At 40.0% G+C, this 27,773-nt stretch overlaps 1 protein-coding gene across 1 annotated transcript in view; it reads left to right on the top strand.

Moving 5' to 3' along the window:
* Positions 1-11,513: 11,513 nt before the first annotated feature.
* Positions 11,514-27,773, top strand: part of mob2a (MOB kinase activator 2a) — a 62,704-nt gene continuing 46,444 nt past the window's right edge. The window contains exon 1 of the mRNA XM_044125340.1: positions 11,514-12,110. Within this exon, the coding sequence (XP_043981275.1) occupies positions 12,094-12,110 (17 nt within the window). The 5' untranslated portion in view covers positions 11,514-12,093. The remainder of the gene's footprint in view (positions 12,111-27,773) is intronic.

Consider the following 27,773-nt stretch of genomic DNA (forward strand, 5'->3'; position numbering starts at 1 on the left):
GAGGATGCAGTTGCATACCTCAGTGTTAAAAATAAATCCATCCAGATCCAGCAGGGTGAGTAGCTCATTTCGTGCTCTGAGAGGGAACCTGACTTCAAAGGCAGTTTTGGTTTTATGAAGTCATGGTGGAATTTTTTCTTGTGCTATCAAACAACATCTCTCTCCAAATAAAGCCACATTTCAAAAGTATGTGGATCTGGGACTTCTAGCTACAGTTACGGTTAGTTTACAGGTGGTAGCTGATATCTATGAAAACACTTCTACCGTATACAGTGATCTTCCCAGCTTCATGTTAGGGTTCATCACCAGAATCTTACCTGATAATCCGTGTATATATAATTCGTTCCTTCTTTAAATGTTTGTCTGTCAGATTGGGTTTTTCTGTAAAAGTGGCCCCAGCTTGTATCATGTGATACCTCAAGAAAAACATTCTTCATCTTCAGTCTCCATTGAGTTGCAGCTTTTGTTTCTGAACAGGGTTCTTGTTGTCAATAAGTGTCCTAATAATTTTCCCGTATGTATTTGGATGTTTAACTTCTAGTCATTCATATTTTTACAGTATTCTGTCCTTCCTTTAATACATGGTTGGTTTAGGAAAAATCTGTGAGTCGAAAACGTCCTTTAAAGATTTTGGTCCATATTGAAATGATGATGTCATGTAGATTCTGCATTTCTTTTTAGTTTAATTTGTGTTCAGCTGGCACTTAGCACCCAAAGTTCACCAATTCATGCCGCACACACAATTATATCCCCAGGCTGCACGGTTGATAGTAGCCAGAATTGATGCATCATGTTGTTTACATCAGCCATCTGAAAGTCGTAGCTGAAACTCAAACTTATCACGCCACACAAAAATATTTGCGGTATCGTGCCATTTCTGGCGAGGCTTGTAGCGTCAGTTTCCTGTTGTTAGCTAACATGAGTGAAACCCTGTATGGTCTTCTGCTAATGCAACACGTCTGCTTTAAGGTTTGACGTGTTGTGCGTTCAGAGATGATTATAACCAGTAGTTATTTGAGCTGCTGTTGCTTTTCTTTCATCTGCTGAAACCTTTCTTCTCTGACATCAAGAGGGAAATGTAAACCACAGTACCAGCCCTTGATGGATTTCTCCTTTTTTTAATGGAGCATTGCATGTAAATCCATGATATGGTTGTGCATGAAATTTTCAGGATTCCAGCAGTTTCTGACGTGTCCAAGCCAGTTTATATGGCACCAGAAACATGCCCAATTCAAACTCCTTTAAATCTGTTTTTTTCATATTCTGTTGTTGCTCTGCTGAAAAACACCAGAAAATCCCTTTGACCATGTGTGTTTGCCTAAATGTAGCTGTGCTGTTTTGCTTATAAATTCCCTACCGATCTGCGTGTATGAGTGTGTGTGTTTGTGAGTGCGAATGAGTGAATGTGACTCTAGTGTAAAGCGCTTTGAGGGGTCAAAATGACTGAAAAAGGGCTCTATAAGTTCAGTCCATTCCATATACCTCATTTTCAGATTGTAAGTATATATCATAACGAAAACAAATCTGGAGTTTTGTGTTGCCAACCAACGACAACGAACCAAACATCTGCAACAAATGTCGTCTGGAAGCATCCTCAGGTTGTTGTTTTTTTGTTTTTTTTGTTTTATTTTTATTTTTCACCATCATGTCTGTAAATCTTTAACAATGCCGGAATGTATATTTGCAATCCAAGAAAGCTGGTGAGCTGCTTGTTAGTCTGGTTGGCAACTTTATTTGTCCGTACATAATTAGACATATTTTATTCTGGCATTAAAGTTTAGCTGAACTGTATAAAAATGTGTTTTACAAATGTAAGCGTGTCAGCAAGCATGTGTGTGTGTGTGTGTGTGTGGGTGGGTGTCGGTGTACGCGCGCCCTCTCTCAGAGGCTGATGGGTACCAGACGTATGTGAAGGGCTGCCTGGCGCCTGCTCCCAGGCCTTTTATATGGAAACAGTTAGGAACCGTTACGTCAGCAAGCTACGGCATTCTTTCTCCGCTTTTCCACTCGCACAGGCACTTACCTATCATTACTGCACATATTTCCTTTCTACTTTCTTCCTCTTTTCTCAGCATGCTGCCTCTTTTCAACTACTTTAATGTCAAACACACTCCCATTACACACATTCGCTGCCTGAAAGTTGCGTCAGCACAGCATTCCACACGTCATTCAGGGTGACGGATGCCAAACAGCATTTCTTGGTCATTTCCTCCCCCCCTCCATCTACAATCCCTTGTCCCAATATAACCTTTTTTATCCTGTAGTCTGGCAACATTTTTGTTATTTTTTTTTCCCTCAGTCTGACTCTGTGTCTAATATCGGTGTATCTTAATCATCTCACACCCAGCTGAGTCAGGGTGACATTTCATGCACAGTTTGTGCAGGTCAAGAGCCTTAAATCCTTCCATAAAACGGGCACGTCTGGTGCAGATAAATACACCTATTATTGCAGCAGCAGAATCTCACGTTGGATGTTAAAAACTCCATCCATCTAACCCTTCTTTCTCTCAGGGAGAAAAAAATTCTTGTATTTTTTGGAAGCATCAGATGGTTGTTGCCTTGCAGCAGGAGGTTCCTGGCTTCAAGTCCAGGGCCCCTGTGGGTTTTCTACACGGAGTCCGCATGTTCTCCCCGTGTGTGTGTGTGCATGTTTTCACAAATGGTTCACCAGACACAAAACGTTCTCGGTCGGCTTATTACCAAAACTAATCAGAAAATCTGATTATCGGAGTAAGAGGAAAACATTAGAGAGGCTCTGGGACTGTTGGCTTTCTACAGAGAGTTCACAAAGAGGAAATGGTAAAAGATCCCGACATCTCCATGCTACAACTTCATGAAACCTCATGTCTGATGTCTTCATGTCTAAATGGGATTTTGCAAAGTATGAGTAGTTGGCGTCTTGTTTCATAGTAATGTTGGTGATATGTCTGAGCTCAGACTGCTGTATTTTATATATTTGTTTTGGTTGTCTTGTAAAACAAAAAAATGTAATAAAGTCCATCTGATAATGTGAGGTTACTGGGTCCAGGATACTTCTTCTGCTGTTTAATTCTGCATGTTTTCCCAGGGGGAAAAAAATAAATAGTTCTGCTTATTTTTGTCGAGCAACACCGATGCTGGCGCTGAAGAGGAACCCCTGGTTGTCTCTGCGTCTCAGCAGGCCTCAGGTTAATCCGCCTTAATGCATTTAGTGCTGCTGTAGCCACCTGCGTATTACACACCGCAGCATTACAGCAGCACAAGGGGATGGTGGGGGGGGGGCGTCTAGACAGGCCAGTCACAGGAAAACAGAGAAAGGCTAAAAGGGGCCAGACGCTGTGATGTCTGGAAGCTTTCAACGACAGAACTAGACACAGATTTCAAGCGAATCATGTTAGCTGCAGAGAAAGGCTCAGTAACATTTTCATCTTCAGAGGAGCTGGAGCATAAGGTGAACTGGGATTTGTGCACAAAGCCAGACACGCCATCAGACTGATTACTCAGGCAGGTGTTGTGTAACCGTCTGCTGCCACCTACTGCTGGATTCCCGGTCAAGCTCAGCAGCTCCAGCTCGTCCTCTAGCAGGAAGGTGAGAGGCAATCGATATTTTTGTTCCACGAGTGAACAGCCAGCAGGAGATTGAATGTACGTCCGTTCATCAGTCCTCACGTTTCGCTTAGGCTTCTGTTTTGCGGGGATGGAAGGGAGAGGAAAGGAGAGGAAAGGAGAGGCGCATCTTCATTTCCCCGTCAGACTTTGTGTGACTGCGGCAGCGGCTCGTCTCTGTGAATGAGGGTGTTTTTGTTTGTTCATAGTGCTGACTGAAGCAGCTGCCGGTGCTGACATCTGTTTCTGTCTTTCTGACAGTGAAACAAACTGCAACTCTCCCCCTCTCTTTCACCACATCAGCCCCATCAGCAGTCTCTAGCCCAGGTCCAAACGCTGTCGGACACACATACACAACCTGTCTGCTGCTGCGGTCGGCAACGCACGACGAAAAGCAGCAAAGATATAAAATATCCCAGCATCTGCACCTCCAGGAAACCACATCCTGGCCCATCCAGGCAGAGGAGACTGTCTCGGATGGATGCTGTCATTCAGACTCCAGCTCAGACACTGCATCATCTTTAACTATAGGGCAAAAGTTATGAGTAAACAAATCAGTTTTCTTAAGTCCTACCAATTCCTCAGATCGATTTGCAATTGCGGCCTTTATTTATTTCACAACTTTCATCACCGGCATATACGGGGAGCTCTTTATGTTGACATCCAAACTTCTATGACTCAGAATAAAATAATGTAATCAGCTGTTTGCGCCAGACAGGCTAGGACCGATTCTGAACATGAGGCAGGCTAAGTGACTTCAAAAAGCAACAGTTCATGCCTTTATCCGTAGTCATGGTCAAGAACAAATGAAAAGTAATTTACAAGTATCTGTCTAGAAATTGTTGCAGTGCAGTTTCTAAGACTTTCAGGCTCTCGCAATCAGTGAGCTACAGCCCACAAATGGAGACACCACTGAACAGCTGTAAGACTTCTAGACCAGATCAGCTATTCATCACAAAAAGTCCAGACTGAACAAAAACAAACAACCACACACACACACACACACACTGTTTTACTGCTTTACTCAACCTTTATTTTACCAGGATGAACATAACCTATTGAGATTAAAAACCTCTTTTTCAAGAAATTCCTGGCCAAAAGGCAGCAACAAATGCAACACAGAAAATAAACTGCTAAAAGAAAATGTCAAGCTATATATAAAAAAATAAAATAAACTGGTGCATTTCATAGAAACATGAAAACATTTAAAAACAAAACTCTGTGGCCAAAATAAGGTAAAGTCAAAAGGAAGTTGTATAAATAATCAAAACAATAACAAGAAGTGTTTTCAAATAGAGTCTTGTTTCTGGTATTGAGGTTAATATGTGGCAATCATTTAATAAAAAAAACTGAAAACATAAAACTGATTTGCATTCCTTTTGAAGAAAAAAAATGCTTATTCATAATAATTTAATATTTCAATTGTAAATGATTTATGTTTTGTTCATGTTTTCTCTTCTTGAATTTTAACACTTGTTAGACGAGAACTGACAAAGTCACATTTGTTTCCTTTTAGACATACTCTTTAGGATTTAGGATCCAATAATAAAAATTACAGATAAAGTGTATGTGTAATAGGTGCTCCTTCATGCTTTGTGTTTGGGTTGTTTTGTTTTTCTCTTTTTAGGAAATAAATGAAATGATATTAAATGTTTTGTAGTTTCTGATTAGAGGCAAAACAAAATGTTTGGAGAACAAATTTCCTGCATGGACCCCAAAAGCCAAGCTTCCTGATTGGGTGAACTGGTTTAACAGGGACAGAGGTGACGACTGGTATTTGTGTTGCTAAGACAAAGGCTGAATCTCACGCTGATGGGCTGCTGACACAGTGTTTGTGGCTGCAGCTCTGTTATCATTTCTTCTCTCTCTGCCCATGACCTCAGAACCACATGCAAACTATTTCTGTTGACTTGCTCCTGGCTCAATGTGACTTTATGTCTGAGTTCCTTGAAATTGCCAGGCGGGGTTAAAGCAGCATATTCGTGGAAATATTTACGGCATTAACCAGCTCGCTCTGATTGTTCATAGCACTTCTGGGATAAAGTTTCAGCAAATCTTCGGCCGATTCTGCATCTTTTCTGCACCGTCTCCCATCTGAAGCCGTGTCATTGAAATCATTCCCTTCTTAAGGCTTCGCATCCATCCTCTGTCCTCCTGGGCCCCTGATTTTCTTCCTAGGGTGGCGGGGATGGAGTCAGGTAAGAGTGCAGACATGACTAATGTTGCTGAGGCTGACTCATGCCCCAAGACATCAGCCTGGAGTGTGGAGCCAGCGATGACACAAGCTCAGCAGCTAATACACACACATTATGTATGCTGAATCGACGCGAGTGCAGACAGACTCGGCGCCGCCGCCAGTCTGAAACCCAGTGGTGCAAGTGGCCATTATCAGCCCTTTATATATATTATGTGATCATTATTGAGAAACTGGAAATTTATCCATCAGTGGTGAGATCAGATCTGACAGTAAGCACATTTTTCACCCACTCATTAGGAGTATTTGTGTATTTGTATGACTAAGGCCACAATGTCTCTAACACTTTATGGACCAAACGTATAAGTTAAACCTTATAAGTTGAAACCTCATTGCGTCTTCTGAGCATTTATTATTCATGCATGAGTAATGTGAGGTGTCTTCTTTTTGATACCTCTTAATGGCTTTCTGAGTTAGCACGGCCAGTTATGAATAAATTATCAGTCACGGCCAAGACAAAGCTTCACATCTACACAGCAGGACTGAACTGATCCACAGGTATGTGATGATGCGTCTGGGTTTACATAACAGATCTAATCTCTTTCCTGCTTTAACAAGTTTGGCCTAAACAGCCTTTACTTTAAATGACTTCATCTTCAAAACCAAGGAATTGAAGTTATTACTTTTATTTAGCTGTTAAATTATGTCATCACAACAAATCAGATGTTCCTTTGTGACTTTATTTAGGTTTGATTAAGAACTATTTACAATGCATTTGAAATTAAAATCAAAACTTTAATAAACAATTTTTTTTTTTAATTGAGATAAAGTTTCTCTCTATTTTGACTAAATTTCTTTCTCACTTATTAATGCATCTTTATTGAACCATCTATCATATTATTCTTTTTCCATCATCATCCTCTTTGAACTTTCAGGCTAAAATGCCTGAATCTTATTTCTGGTTTGGAAACTTGCAAAGTTTTTTGAATCAGAAGGAGTCATTTCAAAATGCACGCTGTATTCCAGTTTGTGGTTGTAACGCGATAAACTGTTCAAGTTAAAAGGATACAAATGTATTTCTGAGACGCTCTATTTGATTTCATGCCACAAAAACATTTATTCATTGGGGACAATAAAAGCCGAACTCAGTAGAAATTTGAAGCTAGCATACACACGTTGGGAAAAAGGATGTGTTGCATCATATCTTATAACTACTTTTAATTTTAAGAGGAACTGAGGATAACAGCATCTTTTTTGCGTTGAAAGTGAATGATTTCAAATGTGTGCATAGTATTTCCAGTTCACTTGGTTTTTTGGTTGTTGTTTTTTTTATACACGTAATGATGTCAGGCAAATTCAGCACCTCTTTTAACCTTTTCCCTTTTTTAAGAAGCAAGTTGAGAATAGACTTTGTCTATGCATTGCTTTTGTCTTCCGTTGTTGGAGCTTTAATGAAGTGACAGACCTAGCAACGTTTGTGGACATTTGCATCTTGTGTTTACAGTTTTAATCTTGACAGTTCAGGGTTTGAGATAAAAACTACGTACTGATAACAACCCAGAGACTCTCCGACTCTGTGAATGTGAAGGATCTAAGGTCAATTTATTATCCTTTCTATAATCTTTTCCAACCTTCATTACTTTTCGTGCCAGTTTATCTTCATTTTTCCTTGTGCTCAGCTGGAGAGCTTACAAATCATGTTTAACTTTTCCTAGCAAGTACGAAATATTTTCAATTTAGGTATTTTATTATCATTATTTTTGTAGAAGTTATCTTAATTACCCTGTTATGAATTTGAGGCTCTTTTTTTAAAATCAATTTAAGACGTTAAGAAGAGCTGAAAAGATCACAGATGACAGCAAAGATCCTGGATCTTTGGATGAAAAAAGTAAAAGTCAGTTTTCTGCTTTTTTCATCTCTGTGGAGTGTTAAAATACTGTTAGTAAAAAAAATTATTATTCAATAATAATTACTGGCAGAGGTACCAATAGGGATAATGCTGACTTTGTAAAAGATTTTATTTTATCCCATTTCTTTTTATTTTTCAGAGCAAATTTTATCCTAGTTCACTGGTTGTTCATTTAGGCTGTTTTTAAAAGGTTTTCTTCTGCTATATGCAGATTTAAGAGGTCGAAAAAAGATTTAAGTTTATATTGGTCGGTTTGGTCTAAAATTAAAAATAACAAGGCCAGCATTAATAGTAGCAAACGAAGGACTTTTGGCAGCTGGGTTATATTACATTATGTGGCTTTTATAGCGCGCCACCTTTCATTTTTGTTGCAGGGGAATCTGACGCAGGTCTCTCTCATTCACGGTGTCGGCTGGGACAGAAGGGAAGGGGAACATATCGACCCCCTGAGTGGCTCAGTATCGATGAGTGGATGGATTTCAGGAAGTGACCTTGGCGGACTCATGAGCACCAGAGCTCAGTTTATTTTCCCACAGAGCGCTTCACTGGCACCAGCTGCACCTCTGAAGTCAGGCTGCAGGTTGTCTGTCTGTGAGAAGTTATCAAGGTTCCCTGAAGCCACTCATACTGAAACGCTGATGGGGATGAACTTTGTTATGGGTGTGTGAGCAACTTAACTGAGATTTAATCAGGTGCTTTCATAAATCAGATGCTATTCAGGAGCCTGATATGCTCCCTGAATAGCAATCAATCGATAGGACTTTATTTATAGCACAGTTTGCTTATGGTTATACATAGCACAAAGTGTTTTTATTAGGACTAAAACAAGAAAACTTTGATAAATACACCGAAAAAAAAAAAGACTCAAATTCCCTAAAAGTCTTCTATTATTGACTAAAATAAAACGATATGAAATGTAGAACTGTGGTAGCTCAAGAATGATGAGGCACCAGAAACACATATAAGCAATACACTCTGGAATACCACAACAGCTAAAATGTAAACAACTAAATAAATACAGATAAATTAGATAGATTACAGATAGATTAATATAAATATGAATTGCTATTAAAATAAAAGCCGGGTAAAAAGATGTTTTATGAATAACAATTATTTTAACACTTCAATTTTAGATGCTTATATTTCTTTTACATATCTTTTTTTAATTCTTATTATCAAAAACGCAATAAAAATAAAGTGAAGGGATATATATTCAGAATAGAATAAAAATATCTAATTACATAAACATACAATTTCAAATAGTTACTCGTTTTAAGTGATTTCTGTAAATACGTTATACATTTTGATAGAAAAAACCGAATGCTAAAATAAAGCTTATTATGAGAGGTTTTGGATCAGCTGTTAAAACTGGTTAAAACTGACCTGAGTAAGTTCATAGAGACGTCAACAACCATCCCATACCGCCCTCTTGTGGCGTTTTAGGGAAACAACACAGTTTTTGCGCTTCCTGTTTATCGCCGCAGTAACCGTACGCCTTCCTCTGTTTTGATTGGTTGCCCACAGAAGGCCGAGATGTTAACGAGCCAATCGCGTAGCCCTGCCACCTGTCAGCGGGGCTTCTTGTTCTGAATGCCCTCTGCTCCGTGTCGTATGCGTATTTCTGTTATTTATAGCTGAAGATGCTTAGAGGTGCATGGCAGAATAGAAAAGTGAGGAGGGCATAAAGAGAGAGACGAGGGATATGGTTCGGAATTTATAATGGCTATAAGTCTGGCCTTAATGAGTTCTAAGAGGCAAAGAGGTAAAGAGCTTATTGATCAAGTTGTTTCCAGCAGTAGTTATCTCTGATTGATGCTTTGTTTTAAAACAAGAAAATAGGAAAAGAGATAAAGAAGAACAGTAGGTCAGATTTAAGGCTGGGATGTGATGAATTATGGAGAAAAAAACATGCTCTTGCTTTTATTCTAGTGATAATGATACATACCAATTTTTTCTTTTAAAGTATGAAAGTACATGTAGAACAGACTATACAATAAGTTGCTTTTTCATTTTGTTTGCAAAATTCGACATCTACACAAGTCAAAGTATTTTCCCACTTACAGAGTTCGTGTGTTTGTGGCGTTTAAACTTTTCAGATCATCAAACATCTTTTAGAGACAGACTCTTTTTGAGTGGTTTATTGATTCCACATTTCTGACCGTAAAGCGATCTGACTGTAGCTCATTAAAACTGAATTCAGCTTTGCAAAAAGATGTCGCAAAACTAACCAGTTAAGTCATGATTTAACAAGCGAGTAACACATAGGACAGCATCTTCTCAACACTGAATTCCCCTTGATTAATTGAAAACAGCACTTTGTAATATCAGGTTACATTTTTCTGACAAATTTTGTTTGATGATCTGATACATTTAAGTACTAAAATTAAAAACATACAGAGATGTGAATCACAGGTGAGGCAGTTATTGAGGAAAATGCATAATTTAAAGATATATATGTGCATTCCGATTTTCAGATCTTAGCTCATCTTAGTTTGCTTAAGAAAAAAACCCCTATAGAAATAGTCAAAGTTATCAAATGTATCACCAAGGTTTGAATGTTTTATGGTTGGTAGGTAAAAGCTACATGTTAGTTTTATATATTAAAGGAACTGTGACACTAAAGCTGAGAATAACTGGACAAGCTTCACCTACAATTATTGGCTATAAAATCCCAGTGAGATTGTACATGATGCATAAATGATCAAAACACTTCTTAGCATCATCATGTAACATTAACTGGTGCTTTCCCCAATGACAAAGTGAAACACAGAAAAATTTGAGAAATGCTTTCACTTTCTTATAAGTCTCTGATTTATGAGAAGACTAGTTAAATTCATATTTTGTGGTTTAAAACATTAGTTGAGCATGAAAAAAAATCTATTCTACAAAATCTGCTGTATGTTCATTTCAGTATTCAAGATAAATTATAAATTTACTTCTGCAGCAGCCTCTTAAAAGAAAGCTATGTTTGTTTGTTTGTTTGTTTTTTTTTTTACTTTTTTACTACTCAAGTATTTTACCCACTTGGAAAGAAATGGACAATAAGATGGAGTGGCAGTACTGATAGATATTCTCTGATTTCCTTATCCTGACTTTAAAAAAGGAGCAGATGGGGTTTTTTCAGACCAGCAGCTGGTTAATTCAACACAGAGCTGTTTTTGAACTAGATGAGCAGGAGGATGTAAAAAGAGTCAAGTGTTTCCCCCAAAAAGGGAAATTAGGCAAAAAAAAAAAAAAAAAAAGGAAGAAAGGAGAGGGGGAAAAATCCTAACGCAAATATCAGCAGCAGTCATTTTAGAGTAAAGGCAACATCTCAATTATGATTTCCAGCACATTTTAGTGTAGCATTTTTTCAAAACGCATTTGTTCAAACACATTTCCAACAATGGGTCAATAGCTGGCTTTTTGGATATTATGTGGAAAATTGAGCATTCTTTCTCCATAAACTGGGATCATATTTGTTTACTTTGCCATACATATGAAAATGTGTGAAAGATACGGATCAAATAATCTGGCTAGATGAAAACAAAATAAAACTACCATTATGCAAAATATCCATTGTGAAAAATGTCAGTGGCAGCATCATGCTGAGGGATTTTTTTTTTCTTTTTTATCAGATCAAGATATTTATTTCTTTGTTTCTGAAAGGTTACCTAATAGGTTTTTGTTCTGTAGCAGAATAGGCTGAGTTGCTTTGCAGACATTTAGGCACCAGAGTCTGACTAATAGTAATCTCGTTAAAAAGGTTTAATAGTCGTTATGATTCTGTACAATAGCCGCGTTTGTGCCTATTTCAAAAATGTGTCCTTTCTCAACTACATCTCCCATTGTATCTGTGGAAGAGCGCAGTTTACGTACATGAGAAGGTGGGTCCGCTCTGTGTTTACTTCCGGGCTCAGATTTAGACTTTTATCAGAGAGCAGCAGCTCCAGTGGAGGCTCAGTCTGGCAGCCTGTGCGGTAACCATACAAGGCTTCATGACAGAGGTTACCGGGTTGACAGGCAATATCCCGACATTCAAGTCTCGCAGTCGGCGGCACAGCACACTGGAGGCAGCTCATCCAGGCGGACACACACCGCTGCTCAGCTCTCCTCCGCTTGCCTTCGCTGCTCTCCCGCTGCCAGCTAACGAGACTGACCCGACCACCGCTTCATGATCCAGGGCTAGCTGCGGATCAAAACAAGGACAATCTCTCAGCGTTTCAGCGACGTTTCGTTTTAGATCAGCCAGGAGGTTCAGCAGCCCGAAGAGACACGGACCCCGGGGAGAGAGCGACTGGACTCCGGAGCCAGGCGGCAAGGCTAGCCAGGGTGGTGGCTGGATAAACTAGGGGGGTTGTCTCCAGCTCCTGGTGGATTTATTCGCTGCCAGCTAACGTTAGCTCAGCTAGCCCCAAGCAGCACCATGGATTGGTTAATGGGGTGAGTACCGACAGCTGCTAACTGCGCAGTCTTTCTGATGCAAACTCTCGTTTCAGTAGCTGGCACTGCAAAAACCGTGGCTGGGCAGGTGCACTGTGGTGTGAACCGATACATTTTCACTGCAACCTGTCTATGAGCGGGTAGCATGTTGCCCAGCTTAGCCTTGCCCAGTGAGGCTAGCTCGGTAGCAAAGCTGGTACAACCGTCTTATCCCGAAGCGGTTAACCGAGCTCTGAACACCCTGGAGCGGGCAGCCGGTTGTTTTCGTCTCCGTGGCCTGCAAATTAAGTGATCGGCATCACCCAGAGCTGGCGGAAATAATACAGATAAAGTGCTGAATAAAGGAATAATTAACATAGTATTAGGCTAGCGTTAGCACGCTGTCAGTTGTCATAGCTGTGAGCTTTTTTAGTTAATTCCCAATGCAAGGTGCCGCTTGTTAGCAAGGATGCTAACTTACCCAAACTGCAGTATTGTGCAAAAGTCTTGAATCGCCACCTTTCTGTTATTGTTTCTTCTGGAGGTTCTGGTTCTGGCTTGGAAACTGGCTGCTCGTTTCCAGAACAGTGACCCACTATTTTAAAGGATTGTTATGATTATTATCTTTAAACTTAACCATGACCTATGACTGAAGTTATGAACCAGTCTGGGCTATTGTGAGACTCTCCCTGTATGAGTATTTTAAGTAAAAGTGCATTAATTGCACAGTACCCTTTGCAACATTTTAATACTTCAAGAGTCATGTAAAAAAATAAATAAATAAAAGACCAAAGTTCAAGTAAAAGACATTTTACACAATATTCAGGTCATGTGTGTTGGTGAAAAATTAAGACAGTTATATCATTTTAAAAGCTGAATGTCAGAAACACTTTTTGTTCCTCAATTTTTAATAATGTCTGTAAAATACTGACACTAGAGATCATAATAAAAGCTTAAATAAATAAAAATGCTTTCCAGGTATTGTTACCAATCCTTTAACAAATGATCTTTGATAAAGATCCTGATAAAGTTTTTGTTTAGAACAAATACCAGATTAACTTGCAAAATATTTTTACCATTTTGAAAACCATGACAGGAATGTTTGATGTAATCCAGACTTTGGTCAGCAAAAAATGCATATGCTCACAAAGCAGATCAGATCAGTGGTTTGGTATCATTGGAAACATGAATTACCAGACTATTTGGCATTTCATAAAAAAAAAAAAAAAATCCCATAAAACTTCTTCTTTTTTGATAAGAACAATGCCAGTTTTAATTGGCCACAACTTGCAAAGTAAGTCTTGGTTATATTGTTAACAAAAGCAGTAAATTTCTGGTATGCTGACATTATGTTGTGATTGGAAGGTTTTACTATTGCAACTTGTGTTGGCAAATAAAAGGGTTTTATGAGTGGACAGCACAGCCAGGAGCATCCTCAACAATCAACTGATTGGAGCAAAAACAACAATGGAAGACATCCTCATAATTGCGTTTCCTAGTTACTTATTATTTTCAGGTTTTAATACATTTGCTTTATTTACAAACAGAGTGATAAAGTTATTCCATATTATATAACTGTATGTAATATTATATAACAATAGCCAAAGTCATTTGTATTATTTTGATTTTCACCAGTTAAACTTGGTAGCAGAGTTCAAGTATTTATTTCTCAGAGTATTATCTCTTTTTAGCGTTTTACTCTCTGATATTGGTTGGTTAATTAGTGTGACTAGAGTCTTGGTTGGATTCTGCAGGTGACTGCTTCACAGACATGCTGCTCTTCCTCTGAAGCTTGCAGCCACCTGACTGGCAGTGCACAGCAACATTGTGTGAACAACCTCCCCTGTATAACTCTATGATCTGGTCAGTCCAGGACTTCACCTGGTATCTCGTTTAAAACCCCCCACAAACAAACAAAACAATTATTTGGGGCAACGGCATGGTGGAAAGTTTTAGTGGTTTTGATGCAGGTTTGATGTAGCTTGAAATCTGCAACTAACACCTGTGGCAAGTTGTTTTACACACATGACAGACAGGTTTTCAATAACATTTTAAACTGAAGGTTACCTTATTAGTTGAATATAAGGGCACAATGTGTTCCAATGTCTTTAATTGAGTCAATAAAAAAATCTCAATGACAGCAGTTTTCATACACAGACAAACATTTGCATCTCTGCGGTCTTTATTGGGACTTTAATGTATTTGTTTTGTCTTTAATCAAGGTGTGATTGTTTCCCTTCAAAATTGTTCCCTTTTTTAAGTCACTTCTTCCATTCTTCTCTCTTCCACTTCCTTTATTTTTTTTAAGCTGACCTGCACCATATGCTGCCATGACCAGGTGGAATGGCAGTCCAAAAAATGATCAAAATAAAGTCCACACAACAAGTCTGGAGAGCTATTAATCAAGATACGTTTAAAAATATGTCTCTGGAAGGAACACATAAATATTTAGTTTTCTTTTTTAATAAAGAAAAAGAAGAAGAAATTTACAGCCACTAATATCCTGAAGTGGGACATGGATATTGTCGGAATCAGTTGTTTTCAATCGAGTTTTTGCCTTCATCTTGCAAGTGACACATAGCTGAAGTTGGTGATGCTGATTTGTAGTTTTATTTTTAGCTCAGGTTTGTCCCAGTCATGAGTTTTGAGTCGGAGCACATGATCCATGCTGGATAAGGCTGCTTCAGCTTTCCACCTGTGTATAAAGTTCAGAGCCCTGGTCACTGCACTCAGGATTAACCTCTGACATTAGTGCAAGTGACAGAGTAACCTCCTATATAACATCTGAATTGACAATAGCCCAGAACCATAAAGGCCTAATAGGCTGTTGTTGCATTTACATAATGTATTTGCCATGCAAACGTTAATGGTCTAGACTGAATGTCTGCTCACATAAGCACAGGAAGGGTTATTTCATTGTACAGTTCAAGGTGCATTTGAAGCTTCCTGTGTGAGCTTTAATTTCCCCACCACAGATGCCTAAGTATGAAACGCGCCGACCTCAAATATCTCAGAGTCTCGTCACGGTAACGTGTGCAACTGCATGCTTGTACTCTGCGCTTACAGGCTATCAGGTTAGCTGGCTGCAGCCCATTAAAAGTAGATCAGGGCTGAGGAAGGGTGGAGGCCGGTTGTCAGGGGTGTTTCTTCACATTGTGACGGTTTGGCTGAGAGATAACAGTACAGTCAGTCTAACCTGTAATGAAATACTGCTGTTGCCGTACTGCATGTCTGCCTGCTTGCAGGTATTTGCAACTTACAGCTAAGTTAGATAGTGGACATTTGTGTGTGATATCCCAAGGGATTAGTCTATCATTCTGTCAAATTTTCCCAAATATTATTCTTTTGGGTGGAGCATGAGGATGACGATTCATTCCCCTTGGTGTTTCTGTGCATGCCCTGATTTAAAAACTCCTAAAATGCTTTCTAGTTTTGTAAAAAAAAAAAATAATAACTCACTCTTTTTGTAGATGTGGGTTTTTTGGGGTTTTTTTTTTGTTCCTCATGACAGGTTTTTTTTCTGCTTCAGTAATAAAGTTTGGGCGATGATTCGAACCAAGTTGGTCAGGTCTCTCCGTTCTTAATGTAGAAATTGGGTTCTGACGTTTTGTTCCCTTTCCCCCCCAAGTGGCATGTTTGTCCATGAAACAGTTTGCTCTTAAGTGAGATGAGAACAGTAGAGCCCCGTGCCTGCCTTGTTTGTTAGGATTATTATCAGTTTTTGGAGCATGTCATCCCTTTTCTGTGATTCAACAGCCTTGATAATGTCAGAGTCATTCTTGTGTACCAGTGTAAGCAGGAGGCTTACTGTGAAGTCTGCTTAAACCACAGATTTCGCAAGTCATTTAGGATTACAAAAATAAGTTAGATTTGCTGATTAGCAAAATAATTTCCCAATGCTTTACTAATTTCAATTTTTTTAGTTACAGTTGGCTCAAATTTAACTTCTCGTATGAAGAACGGCTGGTATAGAATATCTGCTTTTATCTCCATCTCAGCGTAACACTGTATGTGATGCATAATAAGGCGCTGTAAGTTGGAAACGAGCAGGTGTGTGTCCGGCGTTCATCGCCAACCAAATGGAGGCCATGAATGACTTAACCAAGCGTGTAATCACTCAGAATACAGACCTGCAGTGAAGGACACTCCAACCAACAACGGAGAGAGAAAGTGAAGATGGAGAGACGGTAAGAATGATGGAAGGCGGACCAAAGTGAGCAGTCGATGGTTTGGTGAGAAATGTGCTGGTTAACACAATGATGAGGGATACTGAAAGTGCGATGGATGAGGGGAAAAATCTATTACGGTAGCTAAAAAAAAAATAATTCTCCTTCCCTCACTCCCGGATGGATAGAGGGAGAAGGAAAGGATGGAACATTGAGTTATTAATGCTTTTAATGATGGAGTGGTTGATTAAAAAGAAAAAATGGATTCGGCTGGCCGAGCAGTGGCGGAAAGACAAAGCTCTGAAGAGAAGTAGCAGAAATCTACTAATGTATTAGTAGATTATTCTTTCTTCTTCTTCTTCTTCTTTTTTTTCTTTTTCGGAGTGACCCAAATAACAGCTCATCATTAATTTTCTAAAAACACACGATCGAGTATGTGCGAGGGCTTGCCCAAATGTGTTGAGATGCCAGGATGCGGTCAGTTAGCTTTGTTGTTTCAGCGAGAGCATTATTTTTCCAAAGCTGAATGACCTCATCTGTTTGGTTTGAGTCGGGCAGGATGTTAAATCGCTGGGGAGATGCGGGATGCCTAAATGTGTCTTTTCCTGCTGGGTAAAGTAGGCAGACTTTGACAGATGTTTAATCCCCTCGCTTTTGAGTGATGGGCTGGTAATGCTGAATGAAGAGCAGGAGACTGCAAGCTAAGTGGTGTGCTGCCTTAGGCTGTCTGATCTGAACAACACTCAGACCTAATGTACACTTGGCTCACACCACACCACCTGTGACTCCCTGGAGTATTAGGAAACATCATTTGTTTTGCATCGGGGGAGTAAAGCAGGTGAAGATCCCAATGAAAGCGCATTCTGTTTTCTGATTCCATTTTAATGGCAAACTTCTGCAGTGGCACCAGTGTGTCAGTGGCTGTTTTCTTATTTCAGGGTTTTCAAAAGTTTTGCCCAAGATGAGGGATTGTTGCAAAATGAATGACTTGATGCAATCCGTGAGACTTTCTGAAGTTGTAACTGTAGCAGAATGTGTCTTTAAGATCAGTTTGTCTTGTAAGCTGAAGGGAGATGAAAATTATGGAGAGCAGCTATACAATTAAACAGAATTAGCAAATTCTGACCTCCTGATGTCAATTTTGTCTCATTCGAATCTTTACAAACTTTTAACAAAAAAAAAAAAAAGCATTGGAAATATTTTATCTGCTGAAAGCTTTGGTACGATATGTGCAGCCTGCTGAATGTCTTGCTCTCTCTCTCTTCCTTGCAGCCTGATTAAACTGCAGTCAAGTCTTAACATTTCAAACACACACAAAAAACAGTTCTTTTAAATATCTTGTATCAAATTGGTGCTTCCTAGCACTTCGCACAATGTGCCAAGCTTCATACAATATTCCTAATAAACTCTAACCTGGTAGTTTATTAGCTGTATTGTGTTTGCTGAGTAGGAGAAAGACTATATTTTTGGGGGAGTTTCTGACTAGCGAATGCATGTCAGTATTAAAATTTTTCTGATTGTCGTCATCATCTGTCTTCTTGGTGTATCTCTACAGGCTTTAGAGCTGAGAGCTGCTTGTTTTATGGATCCGTTTACCTTAAAGCTCTTTAGACGAAAGTTGTTCTCTAGTCAGAACGAATGTATGTATGAATATTTATGGGTACGTGGGATTTAGTGTATTGCATCTGAATACGTGTTTATAAGCTCAGAAAAAAAACGAGCAAACCGTCCATATCAGGCGGTGGCAGAGACGGGGAATTCGCTCAAGACCGATATAGGCTGAACTTCCTCTGCAGCAGGGGAACATATGACTGTCTGAATTGTCTCTCACCACTGTGACTAACATACAAAGCAGGAGTGATGTTTCAGTGTCTCGCAGCAGATATTCACCTTTGCGATTGTTGTCACTGTGTTTGGGTTGGTGTAAGACAGCGCCGCTTACGCAAATATAGCACATATCAAATATTTCTTTCAAAAATTTGCTTTGACTTAAAAAGACGCCGTACTGCAATCATCAGAACACTTGCTACTCCTGTTTCAGCTTTTCAAGCAATCTCCACATGTGGTTGTAGACCGAGCCGTGACACTCTGTGGTAACGCTTTGTGGGATGGGGCCATCAGTTTCGCTCTGAGTCGAAACGTTGCTGGATTGTCCCCATTTCATGCATTTTCTGTCTTGTTTTGAATGTTCGCCTGTCCCCAAGCAACCCCACTCCCTTATTTCCATCTTCTCCATCCACGCAGACAAGCTTGTGAAAACACACTCGCTCTCACACACGCACACATTATTACACGCTGTCACTCTTAGCCGAGGTGGCTGTTTCCGCTGCGCACGCCTCAGATCCAGCGCTGATAATAGGTTCTGACACATGAACAGAGATCTTTTTAAAGCAGTCACCTGCCCCAGAATAGAAACGAAGCAACACTTTACGCGCTGCCTGGTTTGAGCTAGTTTGACTTTATGGATATTTTTAAGTGCGGCGTGTATTGGCTACACAGTTACATTTACATCCAATGTACGGAGCTGCTTTTGTCTCTCTGCTCAGTTAAGAGTAATTTAGTGCCAGACACTAAAGTTGCTTTACAGCTACACCGCCCAGGGCAGCCGGGCCAGGACTTTTAAGACCATCTTAGCGTAATCACATCTTCAATAACAGATGTGATTGTGTTGTTTTACAGATTTAGAGCGTGGCACTTGTGTTAGCAGCTCAGTGTTATGTGACACACTGGCTTTTTCCAGTGCCAAACACTGAGCTAAATGCCACCACGGTTGGCATCACTTGTTTGGCAAAGTGTCACCCTGTGAGTGACTGTGTTAGTGCTGCAGTTTGTTGGACTTCCAGGCGAGCACGACAGTATCTCCTGGTTTTGATATAACTTATTGCTGCTTGTGACTTTTTTCAATGTGGTTCTAGTCAATCGTGTGCTTTTCTTCGCTGTGTGTAAGAAAATAGCCTGCCTTTGTAAAAATCAGTCTGGCAGACAATGACTGGCTGATGCAGCTGAATCAAACAAGTCACCCGTAACCGCCGCTGGGAGTTTGAGTTAGGAACTTGACCTTTAGGACCTCCCTAGACTAATCAGCAGTGACATTGTTGACCGTTTTGTTTTTGCTGGCAGCCTGTGCCATTAAATGCTTCAGTGTTAAATCAGCTGAATTTAGATTCCGTTTGGAAAGTGTCGTAATGCGTCAATTGATCAGCTACTGCTTGAAATCGGACAGCTTTCACTTGAACCTGTTAGTGTGAAATGTTGATTCAAACACAATCTGTAAAAGAAGTTGCTTCATACCTCATCAGTGAGCAGGTTGGTAGTCCAAGAAAAATTGGAACTTGGTATTGGCCAGTCAAAACCTCATTGGTAATCTAACAAGGTCATAACATTTTTTCTCATTTGACTTCAAAGGCAAGACAATGTCTTTTTCTTGCCATAAATAAACATCCAGTTTATTTGTATTTTCTTTATATTATTGTGTTTGAGTTTCTCACCAGATCTCTGGTCCACTCTGTGCAGCCTGGCCCTGTCCGGGGGTTCAGCATCAGTCCTCAGGCTATTCTACCATGAACTTTATCCGTGCTGCTCTGGTTTGTTTACTCCCCTGAAACAACATTTTATTCAGGGCCTTCAACATACTCTCTCCTAGACTCCCTGACTCAGTTTGTGTCTTCCTCTGTCTTTCTCTCCATTTAATTCTCGCCCTCTTCCCCCCCGTCTCTCTGGAGACGCTGATGTGCAGAGACGTTTGCGTGCGTTGCTGCTGCTCGAGCTGGACGGTTCAGCTGTGTCGGCCCAGGGCAACATCAGTCCCCTATGATAAATGTTTAACATGGAGCATCACACATACAAGAAGGAGATTTGTGTAAAAAATGTGGTACAAGCTTTTTATTCTTATTTTTTTTCCTGTTTCCCCTCATTGCATTTTTCAGGAGCAACATGTTGTTCATGCTCCTTCTCTGGCATCGTTGTCCTTGTTTGTCTTTTTGTTGTTTATAAATGCTTAGCAAAGCAGCAGCGCTAGTTGCATCCTCTTTCTCAGGGGCGCATCAGACTGAAGCAAGCTTCACTAGAAAAGCTCGGCTGTCATAGTTCAAAGGTGGCCAGGACTTCAGGTTTCACAGGAATGCGACACCCAGTGGGTAGTTGAACTGGCAACATCCACGACTTGGATCACAGAGAGTGACTGCAATTAGTCACTCTCTGTTTTATTTAATTTTTGTTGTTCAAATCAAATGATTAGATACACTGTAAAAAAAACAAAACAACATTTGTTCAATATTAAATGAAGTTGGATTTTTTTCTAGTTTTGTAGGATAACAAACGGTTTTTTCATTATAGTTTCCAGATTGAGATTTTCAAAACCATAAATCAAATCGGGTCTTTTTTGCCGATTTTACTTTTATAACTGAGGTCAAACACTTTGAGTAGTTTGCTGTAATTTTGGAATGGTCCTCCTGAAAGAACTGGTAGAACTGTGTCACCTTTTCAGCTCTAATCACACGTTTTACACGGGAATGAGATTTGACCTTTCCCACTCTGTATAGGTCTGCACAAAATTATAAAAACATGCAATTATGGGTGGTGAATTTCTTGGAAATGACATGAATGAACTACAGTAAGTCCACGGTGTTACTGTCTCTCAACCTTGGTTTTATTGCAGTCACAGACACCAAATAGTGATTAGGATGGCTGTAATAAAATTATAAAAAATCTTTATAGCAATCCAAGCAATTGTTATCAGTATTTCTTTTTTTCATGACCAACAAGTCAACAGTTTGATTTTAGTGTACGTGCAATATTCTGAGTTTGAGCAATAAAAAAAAAACAGTCTTAACTCCCTCTTTCAAATGGTTCTATTAAGCAAAAATGATTTTGACGTAAAGCTTTGACATCATGCTAATGAAAAGAGAATTGGTTATGTAAGTGCAGATACACTATATCTGCACCTACACTGCAGATGCTCTCTAAGATGCTTTCTCATCTTACAAAGATGAGCAAGCACCCTGTTGTCCTGTCTTGAACCAGCTGATGTCAAAATAAAGTCTGAATGACTGAGATCTGGAGTCACTAAGAGGCATCATTGAAGCTTAAATACACAATCTTGCATCATAGTGTGTGTTCTTTAGACATCAGCATGCACCATTGAGAAATAAAGGGTCTTTTCAATGCTTTTTGAGCAGGCAAATTGCCTGGATACAAGAACTCTCTCTCGCACACAGACTAACACACACACACACACACACACACACACACACACATTGGTTCTCCTCAGTGAATACTGCTGTGTGACCCTGCTTTGCTCGAACAGTGCCACACCTTCCCTCCTCTGAGGCAGGAACAGGGAGAAGCTCAGGAGCAAATCTGATACCAGAATGACTCGGCAGTTTGCCTTTCACTGAATATGCATAAGTGGATAAGTGAGGAATCCAAATGGATGCATTAAGCGCTTTTATGAGCAACTGATATAGAGATCGTTGCTAGGTGTGCTGCTTTTATCCCCTTTTCTTTGACAGTTTAGTTGAGTGGAGAGGAAACATGAAATAACTTCCCAGCAGTGTAAGCTATGAGAGTATGGTGCAAGTGAGAACACCATGGAATGAAGGATGAAATAAAGCTCTGTGCATGGATCTGCTTGTGCTTGTTGGGCTGCCCTAGCTACGGTTTATGAGTCTCGACCTGTTCAGAAGCTTCAACAAGCTAGCGTATGTTTTCTGATGACATCAGATCGCTAACGTTTTGCCAGCAGCCTTGAATATGGAGGTTGTGGCAACATGAGAGGCACAGATTGGACGTCTTCTGAATCTAAACAACTAACATGTAAATTAATTATTTGAAACTGTTGTTTTCTTTAGTTCTGAGGCCCTTCAGATCCTCTGTTGCTTGGCTCGCTCCTGGTGATCTTGCGGTTGTGCTCATCTGTGTGCATTTTCACTGCACTTGGCGGGAGAACAGCAACATGCTGTTCGTAACGCTCCGGGCAGCCTTGCCCAGCACACATAACCGGCGCTGCCAGCAAATGGGTGAAACAAAAGAAAAAGTCAACAGAGGGATGGTCATAACTAATTAACTTCTCTTTTTGCCTTAACTCCTTAAATTAGTTGAATTGGATCGTTTTCCCTCTTAAACATGCACTTCAGTTTGAGGCCAGTTTTAAAGAAGCATGATGAGATGCTACAGGTGATCACATCCGCCCCGGTTTCATCCAAGTGTTATACTGGGTCGCCGCTGCTGTCTAGAACTGTCCCAGGAACAAGCTGAGACCGATTTAACTGTGCAGCAGGATTTAACTATGCTGTTTCTGTCCACAAACACGGTGTCTCCTGCAGATAATGGTCTTATGACACTTTCCAACCAATTTATAATCTTTCCAAGAACAAGGTTGTATATGATTGGTATTGGGTTTTTGTTAATGTCTACATAAGATTGGCATTGATCGGAGTTTTCTAACATAAAACCGCTGAGCAGTTAATATTGAGTAGTGTTTGCAAAATTTTGGGTGACTGTGTTGCTCCCTTTTCATTTGATGTGAAATGGTGATAGTGTGCCAATCCAGGCCTGCTTTACTGCTTCAGTACCTGAACAACCTGTTACATTTGTTGGAACATTGACTTCTGCACTATAGAAGAAAATCCTGAGGGAGGAGGTGGAGCCACCAGTTCAGGATATTAAGCTCAATGTCCTACTTGGCAGGACATTGATGCACAGCAGCAAGTCTACATCTATCCAAACTGAAAAACATCCTAAAAGAAGGCTTTGAAGTGTCCTAGTTAAAGAGTGGACTGAAATCCAGTTGAGATGCTGTGGTTAAAATTCTTTCACATTGATGTAAAAGGTTGATTTCTAGCCATCACAAATGCTGGCGCAAGCAACTGCGAGGTTTACAGTTACTTTTCACAAAGATCGGTGTGGAGAGCTTTTTTTTATTGTAATAAATTAAATCGTTATCTGGGAACTGCATTTCATATTTATTAGGTTTCCTTGAGGCTCAAATTTGAAAGACAAAACAATCTTTGAGGGTGAAACTACTTTTCACTCTACTGTGTCTATGGTTTTGTTTGAATATTCTTCTCACTGCTGTAAGAGGGGAATCTTTCTATTCTAAACAGTCTGTATCAACTTGTATTAGCAAAGAAATATGGACATTATTACAAAAACAGTAGGTTTTGTGTGCATTCCTAGGGAACATGGAGAACATCAAGCCTTACTTCAAACAGCTCCAAGCATTTCTAAATCAAATATGTCCCCTTGCAGACAAAGGTTCAAATCTTGAAAGGGTAAAACGTAACAACCGTACACTGGGCTTCCTGTTATTTACTGAGGTCTAACCCTGTTTAAAATTAGCACTGAAAGAACAAGTGTCTGTAGAGTCTTTCTATTTCTTCTGAATGCATTTTAAACCCTCATCCAAAACTGAGAATGACAAAACTAAGTCTTATTCCCTCAGTAGTAGCTTCCACACTGAAGAGGGTTGTTGTTATTGCTTCTAGCCTTAATATGTAATTCTTTTTTTTTTTTCTTTTTGTTTCTGAGTAGTTTATGGGTCAGAGCCTGCGGTCCTGAAATAGAGGTCACCTGACAAGTTTGCAGTGAACTTCAAACTTGTTAACTTTACAGATTTCTATATCTATAAAATGCAGCAAAGCATGTTGAGCTGTTGACAGCCAGCAAACCAAAGGAATTGACATCATGCTGTAACTTCCTTGACCTGATCTAAAAATGAGGCATTGTGAAATGTCAAAAAAAAAGCAGAGAGAGGGAGTATTGTAAAGCAACAATGAAGAGGTTCAGAGGAGGAGAGGGCAGCTGATAAAGGAGGAGGAGTGCCTGAAAGAGAGAAATGACAGTAGGTGAGATATTGAGATAAATGGGAGAAACCGACGTACGTCAGCCAGTTAGATCGGAAGCAGCAAGAACTCCGGCGAACATATCAGAAATTTAACCTGAAGAGACGTCTAAGAAAGGAATTAAGGAGCAAAAATATACATTTATCGTGATAATTCACTTGTTTCTAAAAGATATTAAAGTCCTCATATAGTCAGCGTATCTTAAGTTATTTTGCAGAAAGAAGTGATTGCTTCAGTTCAAGTTGTAGATTTTTATTTATTTTTTGCTCGTTTCCTCCACTGATGTGTGAGCTGAGTAGTGTCTGAATTTGTGCAGAGCCGGTGGGCTACTGGCGTCTGTGCAAGCCAGCGCCGTTTGTCCTTGGTGGCTGAGGCTAGGCTGCTAGCCTGGTCTGAAATATAATTGGATTAGAGATTTCTATGTTGCATGAGGAAAGGCAAGCCCAATCCTCACAAACTCTTTAAAAGCACACATGCCTCAGGCAGCCAAGTTCATCTCAGTACTTCCTCCTCTACTCCTCCATTCCCTAACAATAATCTCTCACTTTCTCTCTTCATCTTCCCGTTTTGGTCTATTTTTATACAACAGTTCACCCCCTTCCACCTAGCAGATTTTACAAGTGTGACGTTATGCAGATTAGCTTGTTTTTATTTACATGAGTGAGTCAATGTTGGTGAACATGATAGGTATATGCAGCTCATTCATGAGCTGTGGACACCCAGCCTTAGTGGGATTATAGTGGAGCTCCTCACTGAGAGTACAGAAGAGAAAAAAGGAAGAATAAAACATTGCTATGAGCATCATGTGAAGCAGCCCCACTTGGAGTAAGAAGTCAAAGCTGCTCTTGAGCCTTTTTAAGAGTTCACTTCCCGTTAGGCAGCTTTAGCAGGAAGTTGAAGGTAATGTGATGGGTGGCGTTCATCCTGTACAGCTCTTATTTGCTTTTTTATATTCAGCTAAATGAATATAAAGAAAAGTCTAGAAAACCTTTTTCTTTGTAGAAAAAGTCTGTTTTGTGGTATAAAGGCATAACCACTGTTCGATTTCCTTTAACAAAATACACACTGAGATGTACCTTGATAAATGTTTGATTTTCTGTCCCACTGTCCTTGCATTGTAAATTTCTGTTAATTGTACGAATGGCAGAATAATGCACCGCTGCCCATACCCCACCTGTTGCTGCACACCACTGGTCATCTGGCCAAAGAATGTTACTACACCTATCATTCTTGCTGTTTTTTCTTTTGTTTTTTTTTTCTTGTGGAAAACATCTCTGTCATGGTTGAAGCATTCTAAATAACAATGTTACCAAGTGCATTCTTTTTAGACATAATAATCAAGATATTTGCTTTTAAATGTAAAATATAATCATTTTTCAGAGGTTTTTGTGTGTACAGAACATGAAACTTTGAGAATCTCAGTTTGTTCCTGCAAATACATCAGCGGTAAGCCTGCCAGGAAAACTTTAGCAACCTATAAACCAAAAAAGAACATTTCCATTTTTCTGATTGGTTCTGCCTCTTATTATAATGTCAGTGTTGATTGCAACATTCCTGTGGTCGTTGGGAAAAAACAAACAGCAAAGAGGCCATCAGAGAAATGGTGACAGGCCAGAACCAGCAGCCATATGTCTCATATGTGTTTGTTGGCGATTTCTACTGCACGGCTCTGATCTGCCCATATGGCCTGTACGTCTCCTCGGCCGCATGTGGGCAGAGATAGAGAGCGAGGATGGGCGTTGCTCCGCTGTGGGCTGATCTCAAAACGAAATCACACATCGCTGTTGATGCGAAACATTCAGATCCACAAACCGTCCATGTAATTAGCCAAACGTGCTCCATCTATCGGCAGAGAAAATGATTACAGTGGCACTCCCAGATTCATTTGGCGTTGATTAATTTCGGTCTTTTGGCAGGTATCACTTAGTTTTGGACGGGATTCAACGCGTGTGGAAATGACTGCGTGAGATTGCGTGACAGTTGGAAGCGTCCTATACATGCAGAAAAGGATGCGGAGGAGGAGGAGGCAGGAGTTTGACTTGGAATGAAGGCAAAGCAGAGGGAAGACGGGAGGAGTTGGTGTGCAGGGTCGTCTGGTTTCCGCTGCCAGGTCAAGGTCACAGTATGGGAGCTTCTGAGCGGGCCTCCCAGGAGCGAGGTTGAGGAGTTCAGGGCTGGACACAAAAAAACATGACATGACAAGATTCACAGAGGAGTGTTTGACCCCCGTAAGGCCTCTGATGTCGCCCTGAGGAAATGTGTGTTTCGACACAGATAAGTCTGATCAAGTAACATCTCACAGCACACCCACCGATGGAACTACAGCGTCTTGCACAATTTTCCGAACCCTTGAACTTTTTGCTATTTAGTTTTCCAATTTTGTCACGTTTCAACCACAGACTAGATTTTATGCAATAGATCCACACAAATCTGTGCATAACTGATGAGCTAAATTGTGTCCAGTTCCTTTGAGCATCTGGTTATTGAACCATTTTTCCCAGAAAATAAGCTTTGCAAACGTAAGGAATATTTTTCTGTCTATAGTTCTTCTTCCTACACTTCCATAGAGGCCAGAATTGTGGCGTGGACGACTGATAGCTGTGATGTCAACAGATTGTCTGATTCACCAAAGGAAGTGACACAAAACTCCTGAAGACTTGTGTGTAACTTTCTTCTTCTTGAAATGTTAACAAAAATGCAGTGGCATCAGATTTTAACAGTGTAGGATTTATTTTATGTCTTTGGCAAACACTTCAAGGCATTTCCCGCCCACTAGCAATAGACTCCAGCATTTGTATTTATCCAGAACACCTTACTCTTTAGTCTGCTTCTTGCTTTTGGAATGGTTTCTGGTCTGCTTGACACTCACACATGCCTTCAAACCGCACCAGAGTTCACTTCAATCCAACCGAGATGTTGGTTTCTAGGTGGACCAGAGTTTGATTCCACATTCACACCTTCCCAAGAGAACCAAACTTTCTAGACAAAGTTTGGTTCCCCAAACAAACTGGAGTTTGATTAAAGTGGAAAGGGCTGGAATGAATGCATCCTAGGAAATATCTAAGAACAGCTACATTTATTAGCCTCTTCTGCTAATTAGTAGCAATGAATTTTATCTTGGTATTGGATTAATTGGGGATGATTACAAATACATTTCAAACTTTTCAGGTGTGAATTTGTTAAAAATATATTTTAATAGAGGGAAAACATGCCTTATTTTCTTTCTCTTCAACACTTGCATTCTTTTCTTGATAAGACAAATCCAACAAAATCTGTTAAAATTTGTGTTTGTAAAGTGCTGTTGTGAATATGTTCAAGGGTTTGAATAATTTGTGAGGCACTGTGCTGCATTACAATCAAGCTGCTTGCATGGACAGCGCTACCAGACATGGTGTCAAAATCCTTTTCTTCCCTTGCCCTTTGTTTCAGAGTTGGAAACCCGTTTAATGTGACCTTTCTTAGGAACCTTAATCACCAGCGGCCTCTGAGCTGGGTGGCACGTGATAACTGCTAACACTGATCCAACACTCTGAGCAAACGAAGAAAGATTTACAAGCTTGCCAGCCTAACAACGACTGGCTGTGAACACAGGGTATTATGAGGAGTTTGGGCGTGTTGAGGGTGGTGGAGTGGGAGGGTGTTGATTGGGAGCACACTTTTAATCCTGGAGACCTCAA

Source organism: Gambusia affinis, linkage group LG08 (genome assembly GCF_019740435.1).
Source record: "Gambusia affinis linkage group LG08, SWU_Gaff_1.0, whole genome shotgun sequence".
NCBI lineage: Eukaryota > Metazoa > Chordata > Actinopteri > Cyprinodontiformes > Poeciliidae > Gambusia > Gambusia affinis.